This window comes from Myotis myotis, unplaced genomic scaffold (genome assembly GCF_014108235.1).
Source record: "Myotis myotis isolate mMyoMyo1 unplaced genomic scaffold, mMyoMyo1.p scaffold_m19_p_18, whole genome shotgun sequence".
NCBI classification, from domain to species: domain Eukaryota; kingdom Metazoa; phylum Chordata; class Mammalia; order Chiroptera; family Vespertilionidae; genus Myotis; species Myotis myotis.
The window spans coordinates 35373978-35396648 of NW_023416322.1; the positions used below are offsets into that span (position 1 = coordinate 35373978).

General features: G+C 53.7%; 1 protein-coding gene across 5 annotated transcripts in view; it reads left to right on the top strand.

Annotated features, from left to right (window-relative positions):
• The window catches only part of SYT6 (synaptotagmin 6), a 49638-nt gene extending 36437 nt beyond the window's left edge, over positions 1–13201 (top strand). For 3 of the 5 annotated variants that reach the window (XM_036344454.1, XM_036344449.1, XM_036344453.1), the window contains exons 5-7: positions 3667–3838; positions 5017–5167; positions 10290–13201. In XM_036344454.1, the coding sequence (XP_036200347.1) occupies positions 3667–3838; positions 5017–5167; positions 10290–10364 (398 nt within the window). In that variant the 3' untranslated portion in view covers positions 10365–13201. Of the gene's footprint in view, positions 1–3666; positions 3839–5016; positions 5168–8477; positions 8545–10289 lie in introns of all 5 variants that reach the window. The other 2 variants (XM_036344451.1, XM_036344452.1) reach the window with 2 other exon arrangements.
• The last annotated feature ends 9470 nt before the right edge of the window (positions 13202–22671 follow it).

Here is a 22671-nt window from a genome sequence, read left to right on the forward strand (position 1 = left end):
AGAAGGTGTTTGAGTTTTGATATCCCTGAGAAGTAGCTTGGGTCCCAGGAGCCTCCATCCACCCATCCACTAGGGCACAAGTTAGCCCTAGGAGTGAAATGGGGCGAAGCATCCCTAAGAGCCGGCGCACGGAGCAGGCTGGGCCGCACACGGAGGGCACGTGCAGGAAGAGGCCTGGCTGGCTTCCCGGGAGCCCACCTCAGAGGCTCTGATGACTCGGATTACATCGTCAAGCCTCTCCCACAGTGCCTCCGAACTTGGGTGGGAGTGTAGGGAAGGTTTTCCCTTTTATCCCTTAGTCTAATCTCCTTCGTCTAATCACAGTTGCCATGAAGAGGGGCCGGTCCAGCTGAAAACATCTGGCCCAGGTGCCACCTGGTGATGCCTTTGAAGAAGAGGCGGTAGAGGTCTTGAAAAATGAGGTTTCAGGGAAACGCCCACACACTTACTGTGTCTTGGTTGCAGCTTTGAATCGCTAGGAGCTTCTGCTTCTAGCCGCCCCCATCCCCCTCCCTGCAGCGCTCTGGCCTCCAGGCCAAAGACTCCCCCAGTTAGCGCGCCCCCCCCCCCCCCCCCCCCCCCCCCCGCCCCAATGCCTCTCCTTCCACCGAAGCTACTGCCACTCATCAGGAGGTGGGCAAGAGCTTAAAGAACCTTTTCAGACATAGTCAGCTTTCTCCAAAAATATAGCCACCGTAGATTTCATTTTAATATCAAAATAAGTGCATGCCAGGGACAGAAATTCACAGAGGACTCTCAAGGCTGCTGAGGCAAATGGGATTTTGCTTCCCAAGTCCCCACACTATCTTCTCGGGTGTAATTAAATTGATGTGCTAGGGAGAGAGCTGGTGGCGGAGCCACTGAGGTCACTGCCGAGGCTGCTCCCATCAGAGGGTTGGGGGCAGAGGCCATGGGCTGAGTCTAACCTCCCTCTCACAGTTGCCCCTCTTTCCCACCTGGGCTTAGAATCTGCTGTTGTCTCAGCTTGATTCTGAAAACGCAGGGATCGCCTTCTTGTCAGGGATTTCTGCCTGTTTTGTTCACTGATAGAATCAAGTGTCTGGAACAGTGCAGAGAACACAGTAAGCATTGAATAAATATGTATTGAATGAGTGAGTGAATGGATTTATAGCTTGAGGAGCCTTATCCGGGTGATGCAGCCGGGGGGCATACATGCCAAGGGCCTCTCAAACTAGACCCCCTGTTTTTGAGGATGACTTTGAGGTTACCTTCAGCCAGACTGCTTTGATGTTGGACTAAACGAGGAAGGAGCTTATTTGTGGTCTGTTCTTGATTTATATGGCATTGACATCTAAAACCAAGGATCTTCCTATTCTCCTTGATCTAAACTGGTCGTGAATCAATCCTCTAAGCCTATCTACTGGAACCATGACAGTGAACATAACTCAAAATAGTAAGGATGGTTTGCCAGGAAGGGGTGGTGAGTCAGAGAACTCCCCCATCTCTGCCACATCTGGTCTGTACTACTTTGGATTCAATGGTTAAAAAGTGAGCTTTGGAGTCCGACAAGCTAGGGTGCAAATCTTAGGCAAGTTTCTTCATCTCTTTAAACCTCAATTTCCCTACCTGTAAAATGGGGATGATAATGATGACGAATATTTCATAAGGTTGAGGTGACATGTAAATGACATGATGCATATAAATCTCCTAGCTCAGTGCCTGGCACATACTAAATGCTGAGTCATGATGGCTCTCGTGACAACGAGGCTGAATATCCTGCTGGCCTTTGTGCCCCACCCTCGCTGCTTCAACAGCACAGGCTGTTGGAGAGGAGGGGACCTCAGAGGTCGTGTGGAGCCAGCGTCCCACCGGAAGCCGTAAAGTTAGGCCTCAGCACCCTGGGGAACAGTCACCTCTCTGCTCAGGGTCTCGGGTGCTGGTGAGATGGTTGGTTCCTGCAAGGAACGTGCACCACTGGGTTTTTGGATTTGCCTTGTAAGGGTGGACAGAGGGAGGCGGAAGCTGAGCGTCAGGCATAAGGCATTTGCTCTGTGCATAGCCCACGGACAGGTGGCTCCTTCCCAGCCTGGAGACATGGACGTGTGCCCTGCCATGGGAAGGTATGGACACAGGCATGGCAGGTGGTGTGGCAGCCTCTGCCTGAAGACACTTTCCAAAGCGGTGTGCACCCTTCAGGAGTTTCAGAGTTGCCATGGTAACGACAGGTCTGGGCGCTAGCTTTCCCTCTTCTCTGCTTGGACCTGAACTCTGTCCCGGGCATATCCACAGGGAGGGAGCCGGCAAAACCAAAAACTCCTGCAGCGGGCTCAGGCCGCCTCTTTCTTTTTTGCTGAAAATCCTCCTGAGAGGGGGCCCTTTCAAATGGGCCACGGGGGACACAGGTTGATTAAATACCTCATAGTCTCCCAGTTCCTCCGTAAACCCAGGTCTCCATGTCCCTGTGGTTAAGGCACAGCTGCCACTGCACAATGGCTAGTCAGTGGCTCATCTGTCTACGGAAATACCTTCAAGGCTTGGGGTTTCTGATCAGGGTCATGGCTCCCTCTAGCTCCCCTGTAGCTGTGTGCCTCAACTGCCACCGAGCAATGCCCAGGAAGCGTGAGGCCTGCTGGGCGCCGGGGTGCCTGGGAGATGAAATACACCTGTGAATCCAGGAGCCAGGGGGCGGCTGCTCGCCCCCACCCCCCCCCGACAGATTCGCATGAGCCCTGGCACCTGGGCAGGAGGGTGTCTCCGACATCAGTGTCTCCCAAGCTGCTATTACCCGTGAGCCGCCCTCCCGCTTCTCGAGCTGTGCCCCATAAATCACAGTTATGATGCCGCCGGGGACACCTGTGCTACGGGATACAATAGGCGTCACTTCACTGGAATGAGTAGAAAATTCCAGGGTAGAAAGATGACCATGAAGCACCCATTCAGAAAACTAAAGAGACAAAGATGGGAGGCCCGTGGATGCCCATTAAAAGGACGTCGTCTCGCGGGATGGCGAGAATCCAAGATCCCACTGAGAAATGAAATGCCAGCCGGCTGCCCTCACTGCCCCGGCCACAGCTCCCTCCTCACCACTGCCAGAGGTGGGCAGGAACCGGCCTCAGAGGAAGCAGAGAGGGGCTACCACTCCCCTCCTGGATGCTGGAAATGAGCTTCTCGAGACAATGGGACCCCTAATCCTTCTGCCAGGGGTGGAGCACATGGACAGCACTGTGACTGTCGCTGTTCAGTGACCCGGACAGCGTTGCTTCTCTTTGGGCGCCATCGAGTTCTATTTTTACCCCCTTACTCTTTGGTTAATAACGCTGACAAGCCCCCCAGAGAAAAGGACTCCAACGAGGTGAAAGGAATTGAGTGCCTTTGTTCAGCTTCACCACCCTTGGGAGCCAGCCGGCCAGCATGGAGCTGAGATTTAGGACATTGATTGCATACCCACGGGCAGGGGTCCTGTCTGACTTGGGGCCAGCCTTCCCATTAGTGCAGGTCTGTTAAGCACTCTCCCAGAATCCTGAGGTCTCTGAAGCATGGCGTGTCCTCAGAGACAGGTGTGCTTTGTTTTAACAACCCACTGGGGGCATCTGCTGACCAACAGTAGAGGTAATCGGGCTTCTGTCCCTCTGGTGCAAATGGTGTTAGAAGACATCTGTTTAACACGCTGCCTTCCCTTCCTTCCCGCTGCCCCCGTCGGCACAGATCCTTACGTCAAAGTGTCCCTGCTTTGTGACGGGCGGAGGCTGAAGAAGAAGAAAACCACCATAAAGAAGAACACGCTCAATCCTGTCTACAACGAGGCCATCATCTTTGACATCCCGCCAGAGAACATGGACCAAGTCAGCCTGCTCATCTCGGTTATGGACTATGACCGGTAGGTACGGGCCCCAGCGGGACACGACTCCCTCTGTCTCCTGGCAGCACAGGGCTTCTTGACCTTGGACCTTGTGGTTCACAGCCCGGTGTCCACCGGCCTCAGGCCTAGCTATAGTCACGGAGAGTACAGGAACTTGAGCAAGAGCCTGGGTTCCCCTAGGCAGAAGCTCAAGCTTCACTTCCCAGCTGCTCCATTTCCATCAGGGCAGCTCCCCCACCAGTTCCCCTGCATTCAGTCCTGACTATTCCCGTCCCTCCCTCCGGCACCAAGTCCTGTCACCTGTTCTTGAAAAGGCCTCTCTCTCCTCTCCATTTCCGCTGCCGCTACCACTCCCGCTTGGGATGGCTGTGCAGCCTCCATCACTCCCTGCCTCCGCCCAGCACCATACGAAGGGCACGCCTTCTTCATAAGAGACCGCTTTCTTTCCGGGCCCGCCCTTCTCAAGAACCATCCTTGGCTCCTGGTGCCCGGGCTCTTCCCCTGAACTCTCAAGGATTTCCATAATCTGGACCCAGCACGTCCATCCTTGATTTCTCCTTTATTGGAGATATTTCTTCTCTTCCACTTATCCAAATCCCACTCCTCCATCCAGACTGGCTCAAAGAATTTTCCGACTACTCTAGCTGCCAGCACTCCTCTCTCCACTTGTCACTTCTGCCGAGGGAGAAGGAAACCATGTGGCAAAGCCTCCCTCCAGGATTTTTAGTACAAGACCTGGGGCTTACTAGGTGCTCGGTGAGCGTAGTTGAGCGATGATTGATATTCTTGCTGAGTGAGTAACTCACCCCCCAGCTGCTGGGGGTATGGAGCAATGGTGCTCAGAGCAGGCTGATTTATTTCCACATGCTGATAGCATGTCAAGCCTGGGTGTGATGTGCAAGCCGAGTCCAGTAAGGGAAGAGACCTGGGCCCTCCAACTCCCCAGAGTCAGGCCATCTGCCTGTCGTTTCCTGAGACTCCAAACGAGTGTATCACCTTTTGCTCGTCTGTGTCCAGTGTCCACCCAAGGAGGCGGGGCAAAGCATCGCTGTTGCTGGCACCCTGCGGCCCTGCCGAGCACCTGTTTTCAGAGCTCAGTGCCCTGAGTTAGACCTGCCAACAGAGTCCCAGCCCCAGCCCACCCTCTCTGAGTGCGCGCCTAGCCCCCCATGGTGGGTCTTTTGTCTCTCCCGCAGAGTGGGCCACAATGAGATCATAGGAGTCTGCCGCGTGGGGATCAACGCGGAAGGCCTGGGCAGGGACCACTGGAACGAGATGCTGGCATACCCACGGAAGCCCATTGCGCACTGGCACTCCTTGGTGGAGGTAAAGAAATCCTTCAAAGAGGTGGGTGAGGTCGCCCTCGGCCCTTGGCATGCTTGCTGCATGGCAGCGCGCGCTGGAGAATGGCCGTGGGCTGCTGCGAGGCCTCGCCTTTCTGGTTCCTGGGGGGAGGGGGCGTGTGGCCATGCGCTTCTCCCCCAGGGTGACGGGCAGGGAGGATGACCGTGGGCAGCTGCCTGGCAAAGAGCTTCTGATGTGGGGCAGACAGAAAGCAACACTGAGTTTTAGTTGGAAAATAAAAACTCAGAGGGAGCCTTCCCAGAAGCCCCGAATGCTTTCACCAAGGCCCTTGGCCAAGACAGCCCTTGAGGAGTGAACCCCACGGGGGTGAGATCAGAACTTGGCAAGAAATTCGACCTCTGTTGGGAGCAGCAAGTTCCCGAGGCTGCAGCCTGGCAGGCAGGGCAGTTTTCACTCGGAGGGAGACGCCAGAGATCGGCGCTGCTCTGATCTACGTTGGTGCTCGCGAGCGCAGCTGTAGGGCCTCACTTTCTGGCGGGTCTAACAGGGGCTCCCAGGATTCGGGCTTCGAACTCAGCCCCTCCTGCCTTGCTGTGTAACCCTGAGCCAGTCCTTTCTCTCTCAACTGCAAGGAGAACGTCCCCTCTAGTGACCGTTCCTCCGCCCCACCTCCACGGGCCTCCACCAGAGTAAGGCCCTGTGATGTATCGCCTTGGTGGCCCCAGCCTGCTTTTCTCACGTGGGCTGGGACGTGAGGGTGGCCAGGCAGGCTTTGCGTCTCATTCCGAATGACACCCCCTTCCATACCCTGGAAAGTCCAGTGATCATTCACTCATCTTAACGGACTCCATGCCTTACAAGTCTAGGGAGCTGCGTACAATTAAAAAATCCGCTAATAAAAAAATAAAGCATCATCCCTCTCACCACATGGGCCCTCACTTAAAAGCAGTCACCGAAAAACAGAGGAATCCCGTCCCCACACTCTGGGACACAGAGAAGGTGTGGCAGCCGAGCCAGAGGAACTGCCTGCCCCCCTCCTTCTCAGTGGACAAGCCCCTTTCCAGCTGCTTCCAGCAGGGAGGTGTCTCCAGAGAGGCGGGGAGCTGAGGGTTGGAGGAGTGGAATCAGTCCTGGGGGAGCGAGGCCTCGGGGAGCCGGGCTCTTGATCTACCTCCCAGGTAGGTGAGGGCCTTTGAAGCTCCCGCCCTGCAGCCTCTGGGGCCCCCAAGAGGGATAAGACATGGACGCAAAGTTCCTGTCCACCCCCGGCCTCGCCCTTCCGTCTGTGGTGGCCTTGCTTTGACCACAGCTGTGGAGCTTGAGTGAGCGAGGCTGGTTCCCCAGCTATGCAGCTCCCAGTCCTCAGGGAAGCCTCTGCCTCCTCTTTTCCAGAAGATTCTCTCTGAAGAGGGGAGGTAGGGTTCCACAACCAGCCTCCACCTACACAGAAGGCAGCTACTTACTGGTTTAGGGGCGGGGCATAGGATGGGAGCTAAGAGGCTCTGATGGGCTCAGGCAGCTCACGGTCCCCACCTGGTCTTCAGTTTCCTGGTTGATGAACGAGGGCTAGGCTCCTCCCAGGCAACTCTGACCCTCCATGATGACTGGGCAGGGGAGCCAGAATCTTGCACCCCCTTTCTAACCTGCGGTCTGCAATAACCCATCACTGTTACCCAACAGGGCTGCCCACATAAACTGGATGTAACCAGCCAGGCGGGGGTTCGGATGGAGGCAGGGCAGCACAGAGGTGGTACGACCCAGAATCACTCTTCTTTGAGATGAATGCAACCTAATTAAGCCAAATAATTGATTCCAAATCCTGTCTTTTGTGAGTCTAACTCACTCGTTCAGACTACAAAAGAAAGAAAGATAAAGTAGAATCAAGCCCTTGAAAATGAATATTTGATGAGACAGTAAAGGGAAAGTAACAGTATATGAGAAACGAAAAGAGAATAAATTGATTTATATCCTTTGGGTTCTACTTTTTTCTTGACCTCGCCAACGGAGCTCCCCAGACCGCCCCTCCCCACTCGCTGTCCTGCCTTCTTCTGCTCAGCTGATGGGTTCTCTAAACGAAGGAGCTGACAATGACATTGGGCTTGGCAACCTAGGATTCCATCGGTACAAACGTGTATAAGATTTCTATCTACACCTTGAGCACCCACAGCTTAAGGATCTTTATAAACAGGCATCCAAAGCCCACCGGGCTAACATGAAGTCCGTGTTCTTGGGTTCATGTGGCGCGTTGCACTTGAACGCTTATCTCAGTTGTCCTTGGAGCTCGCATCCCGCCTTCTCTTCCGTCCTGCTCTGGACACTGAGGGAGAGTCTTGCCCCGGGACCGCTCTCTCCGGTTTGTATAATCCGCGAAGAAAGCTCGCTCTCCAGCTCCCGGAAGGATAGATGGCATCGCACCTGGGAAGCATCTGTATTTATACTGCACTTTTCACAGAGGAGTTTCGAGTGCTGTGATCATTTCTCTTTTTATTAACGAGAACAGAGGGCTCCAAACTTGCTCGCTTGTTTGGGGTTTTCACATAAGGTCGAGGGGAGCAAATGAACTGAAAGGTATTTTTTCCCTGCTTGGATTCCCCCCCCCCCCCCCCATGAGTGCTAAGTGATTAAGCCACAGCCAGCATCCTTCCGTCTCTGCCTGTCATCGCTGTCACCACCTACCGCACCCGGGATGGCCAGCAACCTTCTCCAAGGCGTTCTATTTTGAAGGGCCAAGTTCAGACCACCTGCCAGAGAGTTGAGGTCTCTGTTGGAATGTGATCCCTTTCAGGACAGTAAAAGGTCTTCCTGGAGTGCAGCCCGGCCTCCGCCCCCAGGAATGACCATCCTCCAGCCTGTGGGGACCAGGTCTCCGCTAGTTCACAACCCCCGGACAAGCCTCCTGGGTCATTCATTCGCCTGCCCACTGTCCATGAACCCGTCTCCTCTGTGTTTATCGTCATGGGAAAATCAGGGATTGGTGGGGAGCCCGTGTGCCTGCTTCCTTTGCCCTGGATAAACAAGTGTGCTCCGTGTGCCTTCTCTTTGGGCTGTTACAGAAGGAAAAACAGGCGCTCTGTGTAGAGATTTCATTTTTTCTTCTGATCTGGCCCACCAGTCAGGTGGTTTAGGTAGCGTGGGAACCCCGGGGAGAAGCTAATAATTACAAGGGACCTTGTACCAACATTAATGGTCATCACAGATAAAGGAGAACTTCTACTAATAAAATGAAGGTCTGTTCAATGAAAGCCTTAGTCACCGTCTCATGTCATGTCCCCTTTTGGTTAAGAAAGACTTGAGTCAGAAGTCACGGTGGGCTCGACAAGCAGGCATTTATTGATCTAAAATATTTCACCAGGGAAACCCTCGGTTGTGAGTGCATTCACGTGGATGCTGCGAGCAGAGACTGCCGCCCGGAGTTAGGAGTAAGTACCAAAGAGGTTAGGCGTCTCACTGCATTCCCTGTCTCCTTCCCCTGGCGCGGCCAGGTGCCAGGACGGCAGCCAGGTGGCGTGGAAGGAGCGCCGAGTTGGGAGTAGGAGACCTGGTTTCGGATCCTGGCTCTGCCCCGAGCCAGCTGTGTCCTCACGTCTCTGTGTCTGTTTTCTTATCTTCAAGGGGAGAGAGTTAGATGGGCTGATCTCCCAGGCCTGCCTCGGGCCTGGCGTGCTGGGTCACGCAGTGGTCAGTGCTGCTTGTCCAGCTGTGGTTGGCTGTAACGCTGCCGCTTGGCCTAAACGGGAAGCGTGAAGGGGCCACAAGGCGCTGAGCGGGGGGAGGACGGCAGAGCTCGCTTTCCTGAGAACGGGGAGCATGAAGGTGGTCGGAAGGCTTGGGTCTCCTCAGCACCGGGGCCTCCGCCTTTCTCCAGAGGAGATGCTGATGGCAAATGGCCTATTCCTTAGGGGGCCCGGCTTTGTCTGGAAATGGCCGTGTTGAGGGGGGAACTGTGTCCTTTCCCCCCTCCACACACACACATGCACAAATGCATATCCAGCCCCCACTCAGCCCCGTCACTCCCCGGGGAGACCTTGAGGCTCACAGCAGCACAGGCTGCACTTCAGTTCCAGAAAGGCCATCCTGCCCTCCCCGTCTCTCCCTGGCCTTGTCCTGCAGCACCTAGGAGAGTATTGGGTCTCCTTCGCTCATGGAAAAGCTGGACTGTCTCCCTCTGAAGCTCACAGCCCCCAGGCAGGCTGGGAACATCCATCCGCAGGATCAGCTCCTGGTCCAGCAAACTGCTGTAGCTGTGACTGGCTAGCCTTTCCATGTAAGCAAGGCCTAGATCAGTGATGGCGAACCTTCTGAGCTCGGCGTGTCAGCATTTTGAAAAACCCTAACTTAACTCTGGTGCCGTGTCACATATAGAAATTTTTTGATATTTGCAACTATAGTAAAACAAAGACTTAGATTTTTGATATTTCTATTATATATTTAAATGCCATTTAACAAAGAAAAATCAACCAAAAAATGAGTTGAGAGGTGACACGCGTGTCATAGGTTCGCCATCACTGGGCTAGATGCTCAAGTGCGGGTCCATCAGCCTTACCCTCTCCTTCACCCCATCATGCCTCATGACATCACCCACTTTCACAGAGGGGCTAGGGCTGGGCTGAGAGGAGGCAACCCCGAGACGAGAGAGCCAAGGGGAGCAAAGGCGGGCGCCCGGGAGGGGGAGGGGCTGCCGGCCCTCCACCTCCTACCTCTTCACCAGTCAGCGTGGATGCCCCGAGGAAGCATTAAGACTGAAGAACGCCCAGAGCTAGAGCAACATCGGGCTTTTAACTGTCCTAACAGCTCGCAGACAAATGGCTAATAATTCATGATCGGGCTCTTGACAGGGAGGGCATACTCTGCAGCCTGCCTCTCTCGCTAACATAATCCGATTTTCCGTGGGAGAAATGGCAGAAACTCAGAAACGGCCCAGTCACCGCACCTCCTCAACACACACACACACAAGCACGCCTTCACGATCTCTGCAGTAGGTCTATTTCTAAAATCAGGTATTCCCAGCCAGTAGCCCTAGAGTTGTTCCCTTACGTTTTGTGCATGGCTGACAGCAACACCCAAGAAAGCTTCCAAGAGTGAATTCAGTGCATGAGCCAGACCAGTTCTGGAAACTGAGCTGTCAGTTTCCTCCGCAATCAATAACCGGCTTCTCTCCTCCCAGCAGTGGCAGGGCCGCGCCGCCAGCTTCGACAGCGAGAGCTCGTGCCCCTCTCCGAAGCCACCTCCGACCCCATGAGCCGCATGGCCGAGCCACACCAACGGGACCCAGCACCGTTCTTTCTGCACCTGTTCAACCGTCTAAACACAGTGCCGTGCCGTCGGCGCACCAGGGGCAGCGCGGCGCGCGGGGGTCCTACCTGCTCCTGTGTAGGTCAAGGCCGAGACACTTGTCCTGCGCTCAGATCTTAGTCTTTTCTGTCTCCCAAGGTGATGTTTTTTTGTGTGCGTGTGGTTTTCACTTTTTCTGGATCTGCTGTCAAGAAAGGAAGAAAAAAGAAAGTGGGCAAAAACAGAGTGTGGAGAGCCCGGAAGTCGGGTCAGTAAAAGTCAGTGTAAAATAGTCGTCTCTGGGGGAAAGGTGATGTGAATTTCTGCAATGTGTGTCCCCGTCAAGTGCCACTACCCTGGAGAAGGAGGACGTGGGGTGGGGCTGTGGCCTCTTTCTCGGTGGCCTGCAGGTGCCAATCCATGCAAGAGCCTTTATGAGACTCTTGGAAGCTCTTCGCTCTGTGACACAAGCGGAGAGGCGGACTCCCGGTCCCCTGTGGAAATCACGAGCGCCCTGCGGTGTCTGCGAACCTTCAGGGGGTTGGACAGGGCTCCTCGCCCCCTTCCCCATGGACTTCATTCGTGATTTGAAAAGGTCTTGACCCCTCCTGGGAAATTAGTCACTTTCTTGAGGAATGATTCTGCTGAAACTCAACGTGCCCCGTGTTTTCGCGCGCCCCACCGTTAATGACCATCTTTGTTTGGAAACGGGATCTTTGGTCTCGAAAATAATCTGCCTTGTCAAGGAGGCACGTGTCCTGGAATGATTTCTGTATTATACGTGGCTTTATAATTCCACGAGGCACCAAGCGGCTGTTTCAAATGCCTACACAGGCCAGAGAAAACCCTAGGTAAAATGCCTTTTCTGAATGGGGAGGCGTGAAGTTCATGGAATAGTGGGAGCCCATCTTTCTAGGAAGAGTCTCTTCTTGATTGAGATCAAGGCAGCTTAGACCTAGTTCAGCCCCTTTGACTCTGGGGCAACCTTCATCTCGAACTTTAGTTCTACAAACTACTGAGTACTTCCTTCCATGTTTGTTGTTTGTTTCAGTGGTGATGAAGGGTTTTGTTTTTCTTTAGATATCTAGCTTAGGCCAAATTCAGTTTAGGAAAAATATATCTGAACTATTCTGTATTGTCAGAGCACATCTCTGTTGAGTTGGCCTCCCCACCCACCCCTGTAACTAGGTTGATGTGCTCAGCTCAGTCAATGGTGGAGGGGAGTTTCCCCTTGAACTTGTGCTCAAGAGCCGTGTGTGACGTCCCAAAGGCAGGTCTGCTGAAAGACCCCTCCTTTCAACCACGGGAGGTCAAGAATATACAAGCTCCTCACACACCGTGTCTTATTCTTTATATGTCACGTACTTTAGGAGCTGCAACTCAATAAAGTCACCCTCATTTTAAGCCAAGGTACCAGGTTTCTCTGCTGATAATACCTTTGGGTAGTGTGTTCTAGTCCTAAAAATGACCAGATTGGGCATGAGGTAACAGGATATGGTGGCAGAAGACATTTTAAGCTTAGAAAAGTAACTAGATAAACCCTGTACTGAGCCTTCAACTTAAGGGCAACTGAGTCATTGGTATAAAGATACATTTTCTTCCCAAATGTCTTGTGATGGATAGACAGGCCTTCCTAGTCAGGCAGTCCTGCAGCGGATGTTCTCTTGAGAGCACGAGAAAAAACCCAAGGTCATGGCAAGATTCACATCCAGCCATAAACTTCATTTTTCTTGACTGACCCCATCAAGAGGGCTATGTCAGTCACTGAGCAGGATGCTGTGGGTCCTGCAACCATAAGGGGACACTTGAGTTTCCTGGGCCAAAAGGAGCCCAGAAGTGAGCTCAAGCACATGCACATCCAGCTGTCATCCACAACCCGTAGGCATGCCTGCTGTGTGGCTCAGTGGTTGACCGTCAACCCAAGAACCAGGAGGTCACGGTTCAATTCCCAGTCAGGGCACAAGCCTGGGTTGTGGGCTCGATCTCCAGCAGGGGGCATGCAGGAGGCAGCCGATCAATGATTCTCTCATCATTGATGTTTCTCTTTCTCTCTCCCTTACTCTCTGAAATCAATAAAAACGAAAACAATTAAAACCTGCAGGCACTTGCAGATAACCACTCTAACCTTTTGGAGAAGGGAGTGTGATCGGTGTGAAACTTGGACTCATTCCTGCCCTCAGCCATCTCTCTTCTGTCCAAGCAGCTCTCACACATGGTTTTGGAAAATCCTTTCCTGAGCAGACTATGGTCAGCCCCCACACAGCCTAACCAACTGCAGTCTTGGTGAGTTGGTAGATTTCCACAGGCTGGGAGGCCCCCTCCTACTCCCCGCCCCTCCTCCCCCAGGTCCTCAGGGGAAACTGTTTCTGACCGGAAGCCTGAATGAAACCTGAATGTCTGCCAACTTCATTATCTGGCCCAATATCTCTCTCCCACAGACGAGAATAAAATGAATTACAGGTTTCTGAATACAATGAAACACAGGGTTGGTTCATTTGTTAGTTTCCTCCGCCATGAGAAACCTCTTGGGCTGCTCTTGTGAGCTTTGCTGACATTGGGATAATCGCGGCCTCGGCACAAAGATGTTTTCTTTAAAACTGCACAGCGCCCTGCTCCTTGACGCAGCAGTGTTCCTGGACTGAAACATGCCTCCTCCCCCCCTCCCCCCATACTCGGGATGTTAATTAATTGCATCGTCATTTAAAAAATTATGTTGTTAATTACTGCCTCGCATCTCCCTACCCCTGTCACAGCCTGGAGTCTTTATTCAATTAAATCTCTGTCTCTTGCCCATTTCTCTCGTCACTGTGCGTTCCTGGGGTCTGTCAGTCAGCGCGCACACAGGACGCTGCAAAGCTTTTATTTTTCATCTGCGTTCCACATAGGTGACCACGTCCCTCCAGGGTACAGCAAGAGGGCTGGTGGCTTTGATTCTGCCCAAGGACACCTGCACAGCCCAGACAGCTGGAGCCACCTGTGTTTGCCAGGCTGGGGGCTCTCAGAGCACCTGGGGCATGGGCGGGGCTGTTTCCTCAGCTGTTTGGTGCCATCCGTGGCCCCTCCAGATGCTGAAACTTCTCTAGGGAAGTGGGTCACACCCTCAATCTGGAAAGCACGGTGCCCCGCCCACCAGGGGAGGGATCCTGCTAATTCTCATAAAACACACCGTGGCTGAGTGATACGGTCCAATAGCAGGCTGGAAGATTTAAAAAGAGCATTCTGCCCGGCCGGTGTGGCTCAACGGTTGAGCATCAAGGTTCGATTCCCAGTCAGGGCGCATGCCTGGGTTGCGGGCTCAATCCCCAGTGGGGGGTGTGCAGCAGACAGCTGATCAATGATCCTCATCATTCATGTTTCTGTCTCTCTCTCCCTCTCCCTTCCTCTCTCTAAAATCAAAATCATACATTAAAAAAGAGCATTCTAACTTCATAGAATATCATCTCTGCTCACCACAGCTTCTAATTTAGAAGGCAGCCCAGAGAGAGGAGAGGGAAGGCTCCACCCGTTTGTGCATCTCTGCGTCTAAGTGAGATGCCACCCAGGGAGCTAAGCTGCTGAGAGAAGCACTCTGCTGCTCCCTCCGCTTCCGCCTCCTCATCAGGTCACCCACGAGGCAGCACGCTCCCATGCGGTGATGTGCTAGCGGTATCGAGAGCTGATCCACCCCGGGGTGAATGTGCCCGGCTGGCGGCCTGGGTCATGCAGCAATGCCAGCCTTCGGATTTCAGTGGCTGAAAACAACAACGGCTTATTTATTCATGTCAGGTGTCTATTGAAGGTCAGCAAGGGGTTGGGGGTGGGCGGGAGGATCTGCTCACGGATTTATTCAGAGGGACTCAGAATGGCACAGCAGCCAACATCTCAAACGCTGCTAGTTGCTGCCAGAAAAGAGCTCAGACGGGTCTCATAGTGGCCTCGATGCTCTGGCCCGAAAGGAACACGTCACCTTCCTTTGACAGTTTATCGCCCGGAACTACTCATGTGACCTCTCAAAATGTGAGGGGCCCAAGCGCCAGGGGAGAAGAACTGGAACTGTTTGGTTCTGGGCACTGGGAGGACCACAGTGAACTTCGACTCCTGGGAGGGCTGGTTCAGAGAAACTAGTAAAGGGAAACTAGCTTATTTATGGTGATGAGATGAAGGACTGCCCATTGGGCCACACCTCTGTGCCAGCCTCAGGCTTGAATCTTGCCCACAAAAAGCTTTTAGTCTAGTAAGTTGCCAACACAAGTAACGCAGCCCAAGGTAGGAAGTGGTAAGTGCAGGGAGGGCGGTGAAACAAAGGCTCCAGAAGTCCCGGGGGGAACACCCCACGGGCAGGTGAGCGACAGCTTCAAGAGAGAAGGGGCCTCTGATGGAGACCTTGGTGAGGAGGGCGCACCTTCCAGAGGCCCGCCAGGTGCCGGCCCAGAGCTGAGGATTTCCCAGGGCTGCCCAGCACCCTGGACCCGGGGGTACAATGAGCACAACTGCCACCTGGCTTGCCCTGCTCAGCCCAGGCAGACGCTGGACCTCTGCCCCAGAGCACTCCTTTCCCCGCCCTCACCCCTCCTGCCAGGCCATAGACACGGCCCCTGCCCCGTTCTTGCTGCTGCCTCCACTGGGCATGGACCTGCTGCCCCTCCCCCTCCCGCGCTGGTTTGGCTTCTGCTCCCGAAGGGCTGAGCGAGGATGGGCAGGGCCCCGGGAAACAAGGGCGCCTGTGCAGGATCACAGACGTACGGGCAGCTGAGCAGATCTGGAAGACAGGAGAGGGGAGGGGGATGCAAAAGCATTCTGTTTTTATATCCGAGGCAGGAGAAAAATGACAGTGCCTTCCAGAAACCAGAAACTCAGCAGAACATGGCGGGGGAGGGGAGGGAAATGATGAGTCCAGTTTGGGCCAAACTAAGTTTGAGATGCTGGAGGGATGTCCACCCGAGCTGCAGCTCGGCAGAGAGGTCAGCGTGAGACGTGAATTCACAGGAAGCCTGCGCACCAAAACGAGGTGTGAAGCCAGAAGGGGCACTCTGCCACGAGGGCACAAGTTGACCAAGAGAGATTCTTTGGGCACCATCAACATTTAGAGGTCAGGGACCTGCAACGACCTCTTTGTGAGCCATCGGTCACGCGTACTAATTCGATCCCCTCCACCAGGTATTCCTCCAGGAACAGCTAAAGAGTGTGGAGTCCGCCCATCACACCAACCCTGGCCAGTCACCCATAAACGTGCTATATGTTGGAAAATGCACCCTGGCCCATGTGGCTCAGTGGTTGAGCCAGGAGGTTCCACTCTTGGTCAGGGCACATGCCTGGGTTTTGTGCTCAATCCCCAGTAGGGGTCGTGCAGGAGGCAGCCAATCAATGGTTCTTTCTCCCTCTCTCCCCCTCTCCCTTCCTCTCTGAAATCAATAAAAATATTTTTTTTAAAAGAAAACGCAAGGAAGAGTGAAGGCTGGCTGTAACTGGAGAGCGGTGCTGAGCTCAGTCGGGGCAGGAGGGCTCATTACTCTCCAATACTCAGCTCCCAACAAAGCCGGTGCCGTTCGACTTGAACAGGGAAACCCATGGATGAGCTGCCATGGGAGAGGGCAGGCAGAAGACTTCAGTGTCTGCAAACCAGACTCACCCAGGCTGGCTCAGCGCTCCTGCCTCCTGGCGTCTCCCCTCCTAAGGAGGTCTCACCAGGGACGACTGACTGGCAGGGACTTAGCCTGGGGCTGGAGTGGGCAGCCGTGTGACTCCTTTCCCTGAGGTGATTCTTTTTCCCACACAGATTGGGGGAGTTTGTTGAGACATCAGGGATTATCCAGAGGGACCCGGAGCGCCCACGTGGCAGCTGCCTCCGGCTTCCTGAGTCACGGAGCATTTCTTGTCTTCTCTGCAGCTTCACCTGCAGCCTGTGCCGGAGCCAGGCCTGTGGGACCCTTCGGGCTGGGCAGTCAGGAATGAACCCCCGTGGCTAGAAATCCCAAGTGTTTGGGGGAATGCGAGTCCCTGAGACGCAGACTAGCTCATCACGGTTGAAAGGGCTGTGGCCCTCTGAACCATAGCCTTTCATCTCCCCGGAGAAATGACTGGCAACGACACCCTGTGGCTTGTGAAAACAAAGACCCAGACGAACTTCAGACACCGCCTTCCTTAAATGACCAGCAGCTTTCTTTCTCAAATGGTTCGAACATGCGCGACTGCCATGCACGGGTTCTTCCTCTGCCTCCTGGTTCGGAACCTGCAGCTGCCCCATTCTCCTTGCCCCAGCTCACTCTCTCCCTGGCCCTGACACTGGGGGTTGAACCGCATTCTCCCATGTTTTAGTCCCAGGGGCCACCTGACAGGGCGCGCTATTTCCTGCCAGGCTGGCCACGAGGATGGAGTCATCGCTTCGACATCAATATACCTGGAAAACTAGAGAGCCTAGAGCCAGAGACCGGGGTTCAGCCCTGGTTCCCCATGTCCCCAGTCTACCCTGGGCAGATCAGATAACCCCTCTGAGGCTCGGCTTCCGATCTGCACCCTGAGAGCATGTCATAGCGTATCTGCCTGCACACCATCCTCTTCCCTTGCAGGCCCTGTCACCGTGCATAACCGGTAACCGAGAACAAAGGGGACCGGCCACTGTGCTGCTCTTAACCCTGGCGAGGGTGGGAAGGAGCAGGGAGGGGGTGTAGGGAAGAAATCGAGTGGCTGTGTAATTAATTTGGAATAATGTAAGCACTGAGCCGTTGAAGAGAAACAAAAGTGGTGACATTTAATGAATGTGTCAGTCGATATCTCGCTCATTCCAGCTGTCTTTTTAAATGTCAAATATCTCACAGCTCCTTTTCCTTGCAGCTGGAAGGTTTGTGCCAATGACAAGCACCGACTCTGGTTTCTGCCCCCTAGGTTAGCATGGGCACATGGTTTCAGAAGCAGAAAGTCCTAGAGGCTGGGACAATGACCGTCACCCCAGAGAGCCGGGCACGGCAGCTGCTCCTCGGGTCCCCCCACTGGTCCATTCTCCTTGCCCTTCACCCTCCTTCATGCCATCAACTCTGGAGAACACACGAGGTGTCCACTGAGAGGAAGGTGCTCCCCCCGCCCCCCACGGTGCCTCTTCAAACTTCTCAGCGCTTGAAAGTTCTCAGGAGAAAAACCTTAGCTGAACTCCAGGGAGAGAGAAAGCCAGGAGCCAGTTGCTCCAGGCTCAGAAATTTCCATTCTGAGCCACTGGCCCTTGGTTCCGTCCCCTATAAATACCAGATAACGCTTCGCAGACAGACGGGGGAGTGACCAGCTGGATTTTCACTCTGGATGAAAATGTGCAGCCACCCGACGCTGCATGGTTTTTGTCCCAAACTCCATCCCTGCCCCCAAAGTGAGCTTCCCCCCGTCAGCCACAGCTGAGCGGCCATTCTGTGACCTTCCCAGGCACCGAGTGGGAAAAGGAGGAGCAACTAAGACCCGAGTGGAAAACTGGCTGGTGAGCAAGCAGCCTGGAAGCTGACGTGGCCGAGGCTGACGACAGAGCTCCGGCCAGTGCGGCTCACGGAGCAAGTGCAGCGCTGCCAGGAGGAGCCGAGGAGGGCCACGGTGTTCCAGGCTGCCGGGAGCAGGGCAGGGCAAGCCAGCTCAGGACAAATGGTAACAGCTCGGCCTTGGCCAAGCCCAGGTGCGCAGGGAGTACACAGTGACATGTCAGAGGACAGGCCACCCTCGATGGTCCAGCTCTTAGCCAGGAATCCATGCCAGCCCCTCAGGCAAAGCCAAATACACAGGGGCTCCCCCACCTAAGTGTACCGTCATCTAGAGGAGAGCCAACCAGGTGAACGCTCACCCCGCTGCCTTCTCGCTCATACACAGAGCCAGTGGCTTATTACTCATTCCCAGGCCATCTCTTCGTAACTCCCACAGTGCCTCCCGCATGATCAGCGTCCTTCCTTGAGGTTCTCTCCCTGCCCGACTCTGGTCTCCTCCATGGGATCCACCCCAACTCTTACGCACGCACCCCTAGAAATGAGAGGGCCCTCAGACCCAGGCCCTGGCCTCTCCCCAACTCTCATTCTTCCTGGACAGTTTCACCCACCATTGCCTCCACATCAGCGACTGCCTCTGTGCTGAAGCTGATCCACACCCAGCTGCCACGACTCTCGGAGCGCCCAGCCCAGACGGCCACCTGCCACAGACCAGCCCTCGGAAGTCCTGAGGCAGCCTAAAGCCCGCCTTTCCCACGGCGAGTGTCTCCCAGAGCTGCTCCTTCAGCTGTCCTTGAACCTCAGAAGCACTGTCGAGTTGGTTTAATCTTTGACTCCCTTTTCTCCCTCCATCAGCCCTTAAGTCATATTTATTTCTTCTTCTGTGTGGTCTCACTGCCCATTCTTTCTCTAGACCCTTATTATTTCCCTCCCAGATTACCCTCCAGGGACTGAAAACTCGGAGACCTCTGGGCTAAAAGGGTAGCATGAATGTGTGAGGCTGTAAGACAAAGGATGAGTGGCAGGTTGTGGGCACCAGACAGTGTAAGCTCTATCTAAAGACATTCAAAGTTTTAAAAATTTAAAACCCTCTAGGCAAACTAATCAGAGTTGTTCCCTGGACAGGGACTTTGCACCTCCACTTCCCTGGTAGTCTGACCACTCTAATATGATTAGTATGCCTTCCATATTACAGTACACAAAACCTTTCCTGACTCCCCTTTTGCCCACAGGGGAAAAGGAATGATTAATGTTTGCATAAAGTTTAAAAATCACCAAGAATTTTGTCTTACAGGAAGCTGGCAATGGATTAAAAGTCGGGACACTTCATGGGTCTCCACCTTTTCCACAGGCAAATGCAACCCCTCCTCTCACCATGCTGCATTTATGCCCACCCTCCCCTGGGAAACCCATCCGTTCTCGCCTTTTTAAAAAAATTGATTTGAGAGAGTGAGAAGCATCAATGCCTCCTGCACACATCCCGACCGGGGATCAAACCCACAACTTAGGTATGTGCCCTGACGGGAATGGAACCTGCGACCTTCACTGCACAGGATGACTCTCCAACCAAGTGATCCACACCGACCGGCGCCCATCCATTCTTTAAGGCCTAACCCAAGCCTCTCCTGGAAAAGCCCTCCTAGACCCCTGCAGGGAGAGTGACTCCTTCCCATCCTCCCAAAGCAGTTGCTGGCCCACACTTCCTTGTTGGATGTCAGTGTGTGTTTCCTGTCTTATTACTCTTTTCCATGCACACACTCCTGTCCTCCACCAGCAACCAGTATCGGAGCCTTTTCCTTGTCTGGCTCCCTCCCACTGTCCTGCTTATCCAGGTGCCCATCCTGGTGAGCCTGCCAGAGAGAAGCAGCGACTGCCAGAAGGGGGAGGGCACATGAGCCACAACCGGTCAAGTACCCAGATTCAGATTACTAAGCCTCTGGCTCAGGAAACAGCGTCTAGAAAACCCGGCATAATGGGAACTGAGGACGGCCTCCAGCCACGGCTCTCAGACGCTCCTGTGCTTCCGAGCCACCCGGAAAGCTGGTTACAAAGGTAAATTGCTGCCACGGAGATTCCGACGCACTAGTGGAGCCATGGAGCCTGTGTTGCGCCAAGCTGGCAGAGGACTGTGATGCCAGTCAAGTTCAGGCCCACGCACCGAGGAACATCTGGTCCCTGAATCAGAGATTTGGCTTCACCTGGAGTGAGACAGTTGTTTCTCATCAAGAAGACCCTGACCCAGAGCCAGCTCCCAGCGTGACTGTGTTCTGAGCTCCACAGGCAGGCGGTCGCAGAGGGCTGTGCTCATGGACAGTCTTGGGTGGGATTATTGCCCCCTGGGCATTGCTGTTTGACAGCCCCAGGGCAGCACACTGTGGACCTGAACAGGAAGGGGGTGTAAGCAGCAAATGGGGTGTAAGGCGCCTGCTCCAGAAGCCCTGCCCAGGGCCCTGAAGGTCACCCAGCCAATGATACTGCAGTTCAGTCCCTACTGGAGCAGACACGCCATCTGCTTCCCATCCCTGCATCCTTTCTTCTGTAACCACAGAGCTAAAGCAGAGACAGGAGGTTGATCATGGCTGCGCAGGGGTTCAGAATAGGCTCCCCCAGACATGCCACGTTGGCATATGGATTATTTCAAGTTGAAGGCAATGGAGACCCTGCAGGCTCGAGAGAAATTTTACCTCTCCCTAAAAGAATCTAAATTTGGGAGCTTTGCCCACAACAAGAGTTATTACCAGATAATCTTTTATGGCCTATCTATGGGGCAGGACAAACATCTAATTATTTTTAAAAACATTTAAAAATATATATTTTTATTGATTTCGGGGAACAATGGAGAGGGAGAAAGAGACAGAAACGTCAATGATGAGAATATCATTCATTAGCTGCCTCCTGCACACCCCACACTGGGGATCGAGCCCACAACCCAGGCATGTGCCCTGATGGGGAATCAAACCATGACCTCATGGTTCATAGGCCAACACCCAACCACTGAGCCGCGTGGCCAGGCAACAACTAATTACTGAACATCTGCTTTGAAGCCCCAGGGAGCCTTCCCTCACTCCTTGGCTCAGAATGTCATATATACTTCATTTTCACTTTCTGTTTCAGAACCTCTCATGTATGTGGGATCTCTGACTCTCTCACATATGTGGGGTTCCATACGTATGTATGTAATTAAATTTGGCTATTTTCTCTTGCTAATCTGCCTCGTGTCGATTTAATTATTAAACCAACTGGAATAACCTAGAAGGCTAGAGGAAAAATTCTTCCTCCCCCACAACTGAGAGCACCTGCTCTAACCAGACTGACCACAGTCCGGGCACCAGCAGGGGCAGGAGGCAGCGCAAAGTGCTGCCCGGACCTGGGCACCTCTCCCAGAGCCCCTCCACCTACCGCTCTCCAACTCAATGCTTGTATCTCTTTCTAGAACCCATTTCATTCTGATGTACATTACAGTTAGGATCTTCCTCATCAGAACTGAGGGTACTTAAGAGCTGATGTTTCCACTACACTTTACACAGCACCTGGCACATAGTAGGTGCTTCATAAATGTGTGTTGGATACATCAGGATGTGAATGAATGAGTAGACGACTTCTCCTACAGGCCAACATCCACATCATCACAATGACCCAGAATTATCCTACACCAGCCACAGACCACAGGGTCATTTCTGGGAGAGACAAGCTGAAGGGAATACATATTTCGGAGGTTCTCTATGGGCTCCCACTGCTGCTATGGTCTAGAGTGGCCACTTATGACCACACTGGCCACTATCTTCCAATAATGCTGATATTGATAATAGAAGCTCCCACCTGTTAAACGATTATAACGTGCCAGTCACCATGGCAGCTTCTTTACATGTGTTACCTGATTCGTTCTGACATCAAGCTATGAGGCAGGCACCATTCATTAGTATTGCCTCATGATATAGATGAGGAAATAAGAGAAGTAAAAGTCACTTGCCCAAGGCCAAGGGGATGAACCGAGATTCAAATGTGGGTGGGTCTGACCCTCACTGCTCCATCCGGCCTCTGGAGGGCTCGGTGCACCTCAGCCTACACCCCACTGGCTCTTCCTGACCCATCAGACAGTAGGTTTATCTCTTACAGGGACACTGTGAGCTCCACACAGCAGATTCGACTCAGCCCACGGAAGACAGACCACTGCTCTCTCCTGCCCAAAGCTCAGGTTCCTCCCCAAGCCCCCAAACACCGCCCAGAAAACACCTTCCTTTGTGCCCTAAAACCCTGAGCCCATGCCACTGTTTCCAGACTGAAAGTGCTGCTTCTGGCCCATGCCAGCTTCCCTCCCTCTGCAAGGTGGTACCTAGGATCGGTGCCTGTGATGACGGATGCTCTCAATATAGTGGCCAGTCCCACTAAGAAGGTTTGAAAATAAACTGGGCCAGCAGGACAGGGTAATTAGGCCGAGCTCTCCTGATGGGATGGGCAGGTCAGCGGGTGCAGGATCAGGGAGCTGAGTCCTGGGGTGCATTTAATTAAGTATCGCTGTTCTGTTCACACATCGGATGGCAAAGCTTGACGCAATCCCCACCATCTCCCCTCAGGACTCCGGGTGGGGGTAGAGCAAGGAAGCCAAGGGGAGCCAAAGAAAAAAAATCAACACATCAGAACAGCCAGCAGCCCAAGCCTTCTCCTTCTGCACCCTCAGCCCTTGATTATGGAAAGAATAACCAAAGGGGAACAGAGTCCTGGGGAGACAGGACAGCCCTGTGGCCCAGAAGGGCTGGAGGAAGGGGAAGGAATACTTAAAAATCAGTTAGGCGATAGCTGCGCTGTCACCCCGTGTAAAGTCTAACAAGGCCCTGTACTTGGAGA